This window comes from Phocoena phocoena, chromosome 7 (assembly GCF_963924675.1).
Source record: "Phocoena phocoena chromosome 7, mPhoPho1.1, whole genome shotgun sequence".
In the NCBI taxonomy this organism is placed as follows: Eukaryota; Metazoa; Chordata; class Mammalia; order Artiodactyla; family Phocoenidae; genus Phocoena; species Phocoena phocoena.
The window spans coordinates 106,849,044-106,862,544 of record NC_089225.1 but is presented as its reverse complement, the minus strand read 5'-3'; the positions used below and the strand labels follow the sequence as shown (position 1 = coordinate 106,862,544).

General features: G+C 38.7%; 1 protein-coding gene across 2 annotated transcripts in view; it reads right to left on the bottom strand.

The window, feature by feature from the left end:
- PSMD1 (proteasome 26S subunit, non-ATPase 1) overlaps positions 1 to 13,501 on the bottom strand; it is a 105,857-nt gene that overhangs the window by 39,271 nt on the left and 53,085 nt on the right. For both annotated transcript variants that reach the window (XM_065881140.1, XM_065881141.1), the window contains exon 17: positions 1,247 to 1,361. In XM_065881140.1, the coding sequence (XP_065737212.1) occupies positions 1,247 to 1,361 (115 nt within the window). The remainder of the gene's footprint in view (positions 1 to 1,246; positions 1,362 to 13,501) is intronic.

The following is a 13,501-nucleotide window of genomic DNA, read 5'->3' as shown; positions in this document are numbered from 1 at the left end:
GTGCAGTGGTTGAGAGTCCGCCTGCCGATGCAGGGGACGTGGGTTCGTGCCCTGGTCTGGGAGGATCCCACATGCCGCAGGGCGGCTGGGCCCGAGAGCCGTGGCCACTGGGCCTGCACGTCCGGAGCCTGTGCTCCGCAACGGGAGAGGCCACGGCAGATGAAGAAAAATAAAGCAGGGTAAGGAGACAGAATAAGAATATTGGAAGGGCATGTCTCTATAAATTTTTATACAATTCTTGCCACATATAGTGAAAATGCCTATTTTAATTCCTAGCTTTAATAATGTTTTATGTGACTAGAAAAAAATTATTTGTATCCAATACTAATACTCTTTATTAGAGAAAAAGTCAAGCAAATTAAAATGTAATTCCTGGAATCAATCAATAAACTAATAATTATGCTTTACTTTAGTTTGGACAAGAGATGATTTTTTAAAAATGGCTCCTTTCTGATGTAAAGACACTGGGAATATAATCATGTTCTTCTTCCCTCTCTCTCTCTCTCTCTCTCTCTCTCACACACACACACACACACACACACACGCCTGTGTGCTATTAAAAGAAAAGTGCACCTTTTGGGGAACTGGCCAAGGTGTGTTCATGTGCTCTATGAAAGGCAAAATGTGGTGATTTATGTTATTGCTGTGAATCAAGAATACTTGTTATTAAAGCACTGGTGCATTTCTTTATGACTCTCATGACAAACTTTTCAAATCATCAATGTACCTAACCCAAGTCTTTATTCTGTCACTTTTGTGGGCTTAACAAATACCAGGTTATCTATTATGTTCTTGAGGAGAAAACAGCAGTTAAATATAAACTTAAAACAAACACACAAAAAAATCAAACTGAGTTGACTGTGGTGGCCTCAAATAAGAACTTTGATTTCCACAATACTTATTATGCAAATTAAACATGTAAAATAACAATGTAAAATGGCCAGAGTAGCTCTTCAAAGAAAAAAATACTATTTCTTCTTTTTAAAGAAATCAATGCTTTCATAAAAAATTCAACAGCATTGTTTTCATTAGAGCCATCCATGTAATGTGGTGGTTTGTTCTTAAACGGCTTTGAGCAATCCAGAATAGTTAAGTGAGGAAGTTCTGGGAAGCTTAACTTGTGAGGCAAGTTAAGTCTTACAGATCACACCACACTTGTATTTTTACAACTGTTACATAAACTTTTCAGCTACAGAAAACAGTCTGGCGCCAGAAAAGAACTGACTGCATTGGCTTTGGCCTTTACCTTGTTTCCTGTACCAGCACAGCAGATGCCCAGGGCCATTGCAGCTCCATAACGCACATGAGGATTGTAACTCTCTGACAACAATGAAACGACACTGGGGCACTGTTCAGGGGTCCTGATGAGAAACAGAGAAAGTGAAGACAGTGTTATAGATAACATATTTTAAATCAAGATGGAAGAATTTTAATCAATTTTTTGAAAGTTATGGGAAACAACAGTTATATTTAACACAGAAGTTACAGAATTAAAAATCTCCAACAGAATTCTAATTATTGATATTAGAAAGCTATCTTCAACATTCGGAGAATATATGAAAAGAAAGAGGAACATATCAGTGATCCCTCAAACACAGCTCTGCATCACAGCATTACTCATTCCCTTCTGTCTTCTCCAGGGTGGGGAACAGCCATGGGAGACGGGGCGGAGCGGTGGGTGGGGGGTGGGGTAATGGGGACAGGGAACACTGCCCTACGTCCACTATAACTCCTGCTTACTCTGTGTCTTGTTTCAGAAGACAAAAGTCACTTACAGAGACTCCAAGATGTTTCCAAAGCTGCACAAAAGATTTAAAACTCCCAGTATTACTCTGATTGAATATTAAATTGTTAAATAAGACTTGGTATGAAAAAATTCTGATTTTTTTTGTCTTCAGCAATTATTTTTGTGTTGATAAGAATAGAGAAATTGTTCTTTTCTCATCTTCTTCATATTTGCAGCAAATACAGAAGAGAGGACAACCTTGACAAATGAAGTATTTGATCTCATCTTTGAAGGACTATCCTGTTATAGTGGTCACTCCTGAGGGGGCAGCAGGTTGGGTGTAGTAACTAGAAGAGAGTGTAAGGGGAGTTTCTGGAAGGCTGGTACTGATGTTGAACTAGGTGCTGGTTACACAGGTATGTTCAGTTACGAAAATTCATCAAGGTGTAGGCTAATTATGTTCATGTTTTTAGATGTATACTACACTTCAATAAAAACTTAAAAAGAGACTATTAATATATTACATTTCAATAGAACGTTTTTTCTTTTTTCTTTTTTTTTGCGGTACGCGGGCCTCTCACTGCTGTGGCCTCTCCCGTTGCGGAGCACAGGCTCCAGACGTGCAGGCTCAGCGGCCATGGCTCACGGGCCCAGCCGCTCCACGGCATGTGGGATCTTCCCGGACCGGGGCACGAACCTGTGTCCCCTGCATCAGCAGGCGGACTCTGAACCACTGCGCCACCAGGGAAGCCCAATAGAACATTTTTTTAAAAAAGTATCCTGTTGTGAATGAAAGCAGTTATTACCTACAGACCAATTTAAATCTATAATTCTATGTTGAAATTGTCCTCTAGCCTCAAACTCCAGTGAATGGTAAATTCAAATTTCAAATGGAGTAGAGCCAAGTTTATGCAAATTGCCTATAAAGGTGGAATTTTGGGGGAGAGGCAAGATAGGGGTAGGCGATTAAGAGTACAAACTACTATGTATAATATAAATAAGCTACAACGGTATATTGTACAACTCAGGAAATACAGCCAATATTTTATGGTAACTATATATGGAACATAATCTTTTAAAATTGTGAATCACTATGTTGTACATCTGAAACATATATTATACATCAACCATACCTCAAAAAAGAAAAAAAGGTAGAACTCTGCTATCACTCTTTCTCGAAAATGTTCTTTCTCAGTTTGATGAAGCTAGTTCCCAGTACGAAAAATCTGTAAACAAACTAGTGGCAACAATACAGAATAGTATAAAGAAAGCAATGTACTAGGAAACAGAAGATCTGGGTTCTAGTCTTAGTTTTGTTAATTTCTTAGTACATGACATCAGGCAAATCACTTAAATTTTCTTTTCTGTAACTAGAGATAATATTTCTTGACTATCATGCAGGAATAATATAAAAACAAATGAACAAATACACATATGCTTTCAGTTAATGAGTACTGAGGTAAATAACAGTAAGTTATATAAGAAGTAAAAAACCCATGTTCTAGTTCCTGTTTTGCCTCTAAATAGCTGGGATAATTTTAGACAAGGTTCAATTAACCATACACTTTGGGGTCCCTTTTCACATCGGAAAAAGAACGAATTGGACTAAAAGTTCCATAAGGTCTGTTCCACTTTACAATTCTATGGCTTTTAAAAATGAATCAATCATCAAAGGTTTTAAATCAGTGTTCATTATTACAGGACATTTCATCAATGAGAAATATTCCTATGAAATAAAAATGAAATTTTAAAGGTGATATCATACCAAAGAGGTTGCTGGAGAATTACTGTAGTTGACAGCATCATTGTTTAACTTTTTAAAAATAAATAATCAATTAATTTTTGGCTGCATTAGGTCTTCGTTGCTGTGTGCGGGCTTTCTCTAGTTGTGGTGAGTGGGGGCTACTCTTCATTGCAGTGCACGGGCTTCTCAATGCGGTGGCTTCTCTTGTTGTGGAGCATGGGCTCTAGGCGTGCAGGCTTAGTAGCTGTGGCTCACGGGCTCTAGGTGCGCGGGCTCAGCAGTTGTGGTGCACGGGCTTAGTTGCTCCGCAGCATGTGGGATCTTCCTAGACCAGAGCTCAAACCTGTGTCCCCTGCATTGGCAGGCAGATTCTTAACCACTGCACCATAAGGTAAGTCCCATCATTATTTAACTTTTATTTTTCACTTGCATTGGGCTAAGAACTTAAAAGTTCTGTCCGTAATTTCTTTTTAAATGTATTTATTTTTATTATTTATTTTATTTTTGGCTGTGTTGGGTCTTTGTTGCTGCGCGTGGGCTTTCTCTAGTTATGGCGCGCGGGCTTTCTCTAGTTGCGGCGAGCAGGGGCTACCTCTTTGTCGCGGTGCGCGGGCTTCTCATTGTGGTGGCTTCTCTTGTTGCGGAGCACGGGCTCTAGGTGTGCAGGCTTCAGTAGCTGCGTCTCGCGGGCTCTAGAGCGTAGGCTCAGTAGTTGTGGTGCATGGGCTTAGTTGCGCCGAGGCGTGTGGGATCTTCCCGGACCAGGGCTCGAACATGTGTCCCCTGCATTGGCAGGCGGATTCATAACCACTGGGCCACCAGGGAAGCCCAGTTCTGTCCATACTTTGATACTCAAATCCTCTGACAAACTCAAGCATCTTATCACATAACAAATTATAAATAAAACCACTCAAGACTGCACATGTCTCAAGGGGCAAGGATGGAGACTGTGTCTTCTGTACTTTTTCCCATAAATTAGTGGCACAGTGCCAGGTACTAAAGATAAAATAATTTTTATTACTTAATAAAAGACAAAGGGAGCCAAACTAAATATATATTTAGAGACTTGACCAACAAGTATTTCCTACTAGGTTCAAATCCTAAGGGTTAATCACTGGGAAAAATCTCAGGCCTTTCCTTGTTCCCCTCCTCACTTAAGTTTTTAACTCAGCTAGATAATCAAAAATGAGAGAGGTAACAAGTACCTCTGAGTTAGTTCATAAGGGCTAATTGTGTGTCTTTTAATTTTATGTGCTTTGAAGTTCCCAGTAGAGAGACCACATAAAGGGCTAGGGAAGGCCTACTTTAAAAAGTAAAACCCTGACACAGGTAACTAAGTTCTGATTTGTTGTTTCAATAAAATTTCTTGGCTTGTAGCTAACAGTCATCTTATCAACTTACTATTTGTACAACCTTCCAGAGAGCAGGAATTGTGCAAGGGCATATGCACAAGTCACTACCATATTATCCAACCATAAAGTGCACATATGAATTCCTTTTTTTTTTAAAACATACTGGCTATTAACTACTGTTTATTGAATATTTTGTACAACCTCAGTATTAAATTGTATTAATCAAAATGCTTTCAAGAATATGTGTCTTTTCTAATCTATCTTCCCTAGAAAAGGAAAAAATATAGCACTATACGTATACAGGCAGAAACACTGTTCTAAGCACGTGGGTTTGGTCCATCGCAGTGGGAATTTGGTGAGGACATAAACCTCACGGTAGTCCCTTGGCAGAGTTATGAATTTATATTTTCATTAGGTAGGTGCCATAATGACACAGGAATTAAGAGTATTCCCTCTGTTTAAGTCGCTTGTACTCCCTACCAACAGACTCCAAATAATCTGGGCAGCATCCTGAATTTTGAATTGCCCGTTGAACGTCTTTAACTAAATAGTCCACAAATACCTCAGTCAATACACAGAATTCTGTACAGAAAGAGGAATAAAGGGCACCCCTCCCCTAAACTGCTTCTCTTTCCACCATGACTATTCATCTATACACCAAGAAAACTCACATTTTCAATCATTCTATTCTCTCATTCCCCACATCTAATCTGCCCAATCAAGTGAAACCTTTAAATCTTGTTTCTGTTTGCACTGCTTGTTTTAGACCCTGGTCATCTCTCACTTGAAATAATACAGTGATTCCTTAAAAGATCTCTCTCTTCCTCCTCTCCCTTTCGTTTTCAACATGCTGTGGTAGAGAGAACATGGGCTTGGAATTTGAAAAACCTGGATTCCAATTCTAGTGCAGCCATTTATTAATAGAATGGCAATCATTAAGTCCCTCTGAGACTTAACTGCTTCATGCATAAAATGATATCTGCTCCACCTTATTTATGCTGGAGAGTTAGTGGTGTGGTAGAGTAGAATACTATACTATAATTACTAAAATCTAAATGCATAACCGGAAATTGCCTTTGGGTCAGAACCAGGAATTTGGTTACTAGTATGCTGTAGTTTGGGCTCTTATTTTTTAAGAAAGGTAAGGCAACTCATACCCAAAAGTTCATTCAAAACAATGTAAAACAAGTTGGATATTAAACCTAGAAAACTGGTTATATACAGGGTTCTGACCTCCAGATTTCCTCATCAACTTTTTAGGGAGCTAATGGCACAGAGAACACTACCTACCTTGCCCCTCAGCTGCAGCAAGGACAAGACATTCCAGGGAAAAGTGACTCACAAAGAGCTTATCCTAAACGTATCTTAAAACTTCATTTATTTTATGATCTCCCACTTGTTAAAAGTATTATACTTAGAATAGGGCATTAACAATTTCATGAGGTTTAGAAAAAAATTTTGCCTGCGAGCATAAATACAGAGCTTTGCCTGGGAGTCTAACGCAAAGAGCTTTACCTAGTTGATTACCATAAAAGACTGATCTAGGTTGTGAGGGCTATAAACTCAAAAGCACATAAAAAAATTCTTTTATGTTTCTCAGCCTAATAATAGTTCCAACTCTGACACCTTCTTCAGAAAATTTGTTAAGACAAGGAACGACAAATTCTTTAATTAGCTTAGACATTCAACCTCTTCAAGAGTACAATAAAATCATAATATTCTAGGTTTATTTTAATTTTTCAACAGGCAGCTCTAAAAGGACAAAAGAATTTTTCTAAGCAATGATCGCAATGCAAACATTCACTGAAAGCAAAACTTACATTAATCTTTATCCAAATACATACATACATGTTGGTATATATGTCTACTTTTTAAAACTAAGCTAATAAATGATAAAATTATATCATCGCCATTTTGAAACTGGTAATGAATTAATGGACAACAGCATCATTATCAACGACGCTAACATCATGAAAAGAGAAACAACTAGACCTTACACCTTATGTGCACTGCCAGCCCCTTCTTAATAAAAAAGGAGGAGGAGGAGAGGGAGGAAGGAGGAGAGGGAGGAAGGAGGAGGGGGAGGAGGAGGAGAAGGAGAAGAGAAAGAGTGAAAAATTGAACCAGAATGTGACCAAGCCTCTAGATCTAACTATCAATTTACAGGAAATATAGAAGACCAAAAAACATTATATTACACACAGGGATGCAACTGAGAAAGAGGGGGGCAAGGCAAGGGAAGGAGAAAGAACCTGCAAATTAATAGAAAATACACTAACTCTTTAATAACAATTCATAAGGCTTTTTTTCAGTTATTTTAGATAATTCTGACTCTCCTTGAATGTTAGCTTTTCTATGTAAACATTTATCTCTTTAAGATAATGTCACAAAATAATTCCTGTAGTTTGTTTTAATGGCTTTGGATCAGCATTTAAAACTGAGTATTTAAATGACTAATCCCTGATCAGCAATACAAGTTCATCTCTATGTCTCTGTGAACATATTTAGAAAAATAAATGTCTAGAAATGTTCAAGTCACAGGAAAAATAGTGGATTTTGTTATATTGGCTGGGGATAGTTAGCAAGGAATTCAACACTTTGATTAGCACAAAATGTGTTACCTATGACTTAGCTTTTCCTCATATTTACATTTTGATATATTAAATTTAAAAGTATATTTACTCAGACAATTACAAATTTGCTAGCTGCATTTGTTCTCAACAATGGAGCTACATGTTGTGGGAATTCTAGCAACATTTCTTGCTCTCTTTATTTCTTGGCTAGTTTATAAAAATTTAAAAAGTGAATACCATTAAAAGAGGGGAGATATTACACATTTTGAATTTCGTTTTCATCACAATATAAAACATACATAAAATATTATCACAAAAATAACTGAAAAAGAAAACAGTTTCATTTCCCCAAAACACTTCTGTCCTATGAAACTGTATCCTAAGCTACTGCTATTCGTAGTTTTTTACTACCGTTTTTATGATAGTTTTTTTTACCATCAATTTAGTACTTACTGAATTATCTATCTATTACATGTAAAGTACCAAAAGGAAAACAAAACCACACAGATCTTGCCACAAACCTTACAAATTTAGTGCAATCTTTAATGTTTCTTTTTTAACATCTTATTGGACTTCAGAAAACTAAATATAATTATAGTTTTAGACAAGCTTTTGGTATGTTTCCAAACAGATTAATTTCTTTCAGGTGCTGCCAAAATGGAGTGAAGATATCTCAAATAGGTGAGAAGTAGACTGAAAAGATTTATATAAAGAAATTGCTACTTCACCATAATAAGAAACATGGCTCTTAAAACTCTCGATTGCATTCCTGAACCTAGAGAAATGTGTAACATTCAAAAAGTTACAGAATTATCAGCATGTTTCCCCCTGCCCTTCAAATCATCAAACTAAGAAATGAAAAATTCTCTAGAGGGGGCTCAACAGCAGAATTGAGCAGGCAGAAAAAAGAATCAAATAAGGTTAACTGATAATATTAAGTTAGGTTAATTGAGAATTGAAGTTAGGTTAGTTGAGATTATCCAATCTGAGGAGCAGAAAAAGAATGAAGCAAAATGAACAGAGCCTAAGAGACCTGTGGGTTGACACAAAACACACCAACATACGCATAATGGGAGTCCCAATGGGAGAAGAGAAAGAGAAGGCTGAAAGAACTCTTGAAGAAATAATGGCCAAAAACTTCCCAAATTTTGATGAGAGCCTAGAAACTTAACAAACTCCAAGCAGGATAAACTCAAAGAGAACAGTGAACAAAAAAGACAAAGACTACATTCTAGTAGGAGAAAGACAATAAACAATAAATGATAAAGTAAGTAAAAAGGTGAAGTTCTAAGGAGAACCAAAAAAGTAAATCAAGGTAAGGCGTATTGGAAGAGCCAAGAGAACGGGGCATTTTGCAGTATTCATTAGAGTAGTCAAGGCAGGCTTCAATGGTAGGTGATATTTAAGCAAAGAAAAGAAGGCAGTGAAGAAGTGAGCCAAGTGGCTATCCAGAGAAGGAGTATATTAGGTAGAGGAAACAGCTCAAGCAAGGGTCCTGTGGGGGAATGACGCCCAGCATGTTTGAGGAGTGGCAAAGAAGCCAATAGTTCGAGTGTAGTGAAGAGGGGAAGAGTAGTTGAAAACAGGGCCAGACTATAGGAAACTTGGTTTTTACTTAGTGAAGTGAAGGGCAGTCAGGATTCTAAGCAAAGGAATGATATGATCTGACTTGTTTAAAAATGGTAATTTTGGCTGCCCTACTGAGACCAGAGGGCAAAGGTAGAAGAAAGAAAATGAGTTAAGAGGCTATCTCACAAATCTGGTTAAGATATAACTGTGACTTGGTGGTAGTCATGAACATGGGGGAAAAAGTTTGAAATTTGGTACATATATTGAAGTAGAATAAACAAGATTTCCTGATGGTAAGACGTGAAAAAAAAGAGACTGGAAGAATGCAATGGCCTTTAACTGAGATAAAGAAACCAACAGATAGAACAGATTTGGAGGGAAAGGGCAAAAGTTCAATTTTGGACATTTTGAGTTTGAGATGTTTTTAGACATCTAAGGAAAATACTGAGTAGGTAATTGAATGTAACAGTCTGGAGTTTGAAGGAAAGGTCTAGGCTAGAGATACAAATTTGGGAGTTTTAGTATATAGGTAGTATTCAAAGCCTTAAGTGTGTCTGAGATCACCAAGTGTGAAGGGAGAGGAGATCCAGAAATGAGTCCCAGAGGAGCCCCAATATTAAACAGGTTGAGATGAAAGAGAACAAGTAAAGGAGACTACAAAGAAGTAGTAATGAGGTAGGAGAAAATCCAACAGTGTGGTCTAGTGGAAGCCAAGCAAAGGAACTATTTTAAGGAAGGGGAAGGGGAAATGATCAACTGGGTCAAATGCTGCTGTGAAGTAGGCAGAGCAGGTTACATCACCTCCTATTTACAAATGTAGAAATTAAAGCTCAGAGAAATTGGTTTGTCTGAGGTCTCCTAACCCTTAAGTATGCTGCTCGTCTCATCTCATGACCACAAGATCACAGTCATTGGGCTGGAAATAGAGTTTTAGGAGTTTTTTTCAACAAGTTAATGGAAAACCGTAAGAGTGAATGGAAGGAGAAAATGAAGAGGGAGAAAAGTTAACAGGATAGGAACCTCTGAAAATCTACATAATAAGAGGGTAGAATAAGACTTAGAAAAGATTCTGTAAGAAAGACAAAGAACGCAGGCAGGATAAGGTGTCTTTGGTTTTTTTGTGTGTGTGTGTGGGAACCTCCCTCCCTCTCCTGGACCAGCCCCTTCTCTCCACCCACCCACCCCACGGCCCCCCAGTCCATTCTCTACTCTGCTGCCCAACAGCAGGTTTCCCCTGAGGTGCATGGAAGCCACAGGAAGCAGGCCTTCGTGCTGCCTTCAGGACCTTCGCCTAGGCCATCCCCTCCCACCCCTTGGTCTGACACCCTCTGGGCTCATCTTAGGCACCTGTCCCTCCCGAAGTATTCCTCCTGTTTTAGGCTGTAACAGCATTTATCATGCTGGATTGTCACTGCCCAGAAGACTGCCCTGTTCCCCACGCAGTCTGCAGGGTGGAAATACTGTGGCAAACACACCTCTCAGAATTACTAGAAATTGACCTTCCCTCTCTGAGCATGCTGCCTTATCTGTAAAACGAGATACTGATAGTCTGTGATTATGGTGGGGATTGAATAAGATTTTTTAAAGCAGCAGGTACTGCCTACGTTGGGTGCAAAATGAAATGGGAGCTTTAAAAAAGAACTTCTGACAGCTGTAGCTGTTCCTTGCAAACTGCAGGGCACGGACCCAGCCCACGACCGCAGTCTGTGTAGTATATTCAGGTCGCACTGAACACGGGACCTGCAGGCGGCGGAGCGGACTGTGTTCATGGAACAGAACCTAGAACTGGGGCGATGGGCTGAGGCCCAGCGGTGACAGGCCGCTCCTAACGGCTCCCGGGCACCCAGCGCCCGGAGCTGCACCGGGGTGCCGGGTGCCATGGTTCCGGGGTGTGGAGGTTCCGGGGTCTCGAGGTCCCGGAATCCCGCGGTCCAAAGTGCCGGAACGCGACCCAAACCCAGTCCCGACCAGCGGCCCTCACGCTGATGGCCCCGCCCCTTAGATAAGGTGTCTTTGAAGTAAAAAAAAAGATACAAGTTTTAAAGAGAAATGCTCAGTCAATAGTGATGAATACTGCACAAAATCAACAATTGATGTTAATTAGTGACTTTCTAAGAGTTATTTTAATAGAATGTTGGGGATAAAAATCTGATTACAAGGGTTATAGATTGGGTGGGTAGTAAGAAGGAAAAAGGATAGGCAATTCTCTAAAGAAGTCAAATGACGAAGGAAAGAGACTTAAGGGATAACGAAAGGTTTTTATTTTTCATTAACTGTAAACCTGAGCATGTCTGCAAGAAAGAAGTTAAAGCTGAGGAAATGAATATTCAAGGCATGGATTCTATGTGTGAAAAAGAAGATACTTTATTCAGCAAGATTGCAAAGAATTACCATAAAGAGTTGGGACTAAGGATTTAAGTAGAAGTTAGTTATGGTAAAGAGGAATGACAACATGATCCCAAATGATAGGATGGATGAAAAGAAAGACATTTTTAGAAGTTGAAAGGTGACAGAGCTTTCAGATGGGTCTAAGTCTTTCATTAAAATAAGATGTAAGGGACTTCCCTGGTGGTGCAGTGGTTAAGAATCTGCCTGCCAATGCAGGGGACATGGGTTCAAGCCCTGGTCTGGGAAGATCCCACATGCCGTGGAGCAACTAAGCCCACGTGCCATAACTATTGAAGCCTGAGTGCCATAACTACTGAAGTCCGAGCACCTAGAGACCGTGCTCTGCAACAAGAGAAGCCACCGTAATGAGAAGCCTGGGCACCACAAGGAAGAGCAGACCCCACTCACCGCAACTAGAAAAAGCCCGTGCGCAGCAACCAAGACCCAACACAGCCAAAAATAAATAAATTAATGAAAAAATAATAAGAAGAAGTAAATTCAGTCACCAGGGAAGAATGAGCGAAGTTTTAGCTCTTTCACTGATCTCGTCAAAGAGAGTGAACAAGAAAGGAATTTTTAAAAAAAGCCAAGAAATATTTGAGCTGCACTGAGGGCCCTGCTGAAGTGAGTTAGTCTTAGCTGTACCATATCTATATTATAATTATCAGTATATGTGTTTGCACCCCTCATGAAATTATAAATTATATTGATATAAAGGCAGAAAATGTTTATCTTGTTCATCACTGTATCTCCACAAGCTAACGGAACTCAATGAATACTTCGCAAATGAATGAATATGTAGTGGACACAATCCACATATTGTCAAAAATTCCTTAGTGTGTTAGTGTTTGAAAGATACTATGACTGAGATAAAAAATATCTTTGACTGATATTTAAGTTGTCTTCCTAAACGTATAAAAGATACTAGACTGTCCCTTTAAGTAGAAGACAGAATCTGTTCAATAAATTAAAAGGCATCAGGGATAAAAATAAGTATTTTAGAAAAAAAGGCACCAATTAGGTGTTTTGGTTATGGTCAGATTATAGTTTGAGTTTGACCTTTAAGCTACTTTAGTAAGAATTAATTTATCTGGAGTTCTTGGTAAATGAGATATTCTACACAAATAAAGTTTCCAGATATTTGAAATCTCATTCTACCATTTAGAATCACACTTTTATATTTTTTTGTCATTTTGGATGAAAATTTAAAAAAAATGCATTTCACGTATTCCTGTCATCCAAAACAGAGCTGAATAAAGATGATTTAACCTTTATTAAATATATGGTAGTCAACACTATGATATCAATTATTACACCACAGAGTTGTGGAGGGCTGAGTTATGAGAGCTACAAATCTCTATTGTGAGTAGACCTACACGCCTACACTTGTTAATTCCTGTTTTTTAATTGGCCCCCTTTGCTATTACCAAAGTGCTGGTCCACCTCTTAATCTGTTACTCTACTCTGGAGAAGGGAGGGAAACATGTTTGTTAAAACTGTCTCAAATATTAAAACAATAACCACAAAAAAAAACCATCTCAAGAGTGAATTTATCAATGGATATTCTTTTGTACTATTTAGATTTACCACCATGTGCAAATGTTTGTTTTCATTAAAGATGGGGGACAGAAGTTTTTGTGAGTGTGTTTAGAGCAAAAAGATTTGGAGTGGGGACTTATAGACAGCCTTCTGCCTAATATGCATGAGGTTTTAGAACACAGGTTTAGTTATTTGCCAACTGAGAGATTCATCTACCCTTTTATTATTATTATTTTGCTTTCTCTCCGATTATCAGCTATGCTTCTAATAACTCAAGGTTGCCAAATAAGTAGTTGTTCTAGCTAGTTATGTACTTTAGCCATTAAACTAATTAAAAATACAAAAATAAAATAAAAACATTCCAAGAACCAATTTTAACTACTTTTAGTTAAGGTTTAAAAAAAAAAAGTGAGGGACTTCCCTGGTGGTCCAGTGGTTAAGAATCTACCTTCCAATGCAGGGGACGCAGGTTTGATCCCTGGCAGGGGAACTAAGATCCCACATGCCGTGGGGAAACTAAGCCCGTGAGCCTCAACTACTGAGCATGCGAGCCACAACTAGAGAGCCCACGTGCTCTGGAGCCTGCGTGCCACAACGAAAAGATCCCACA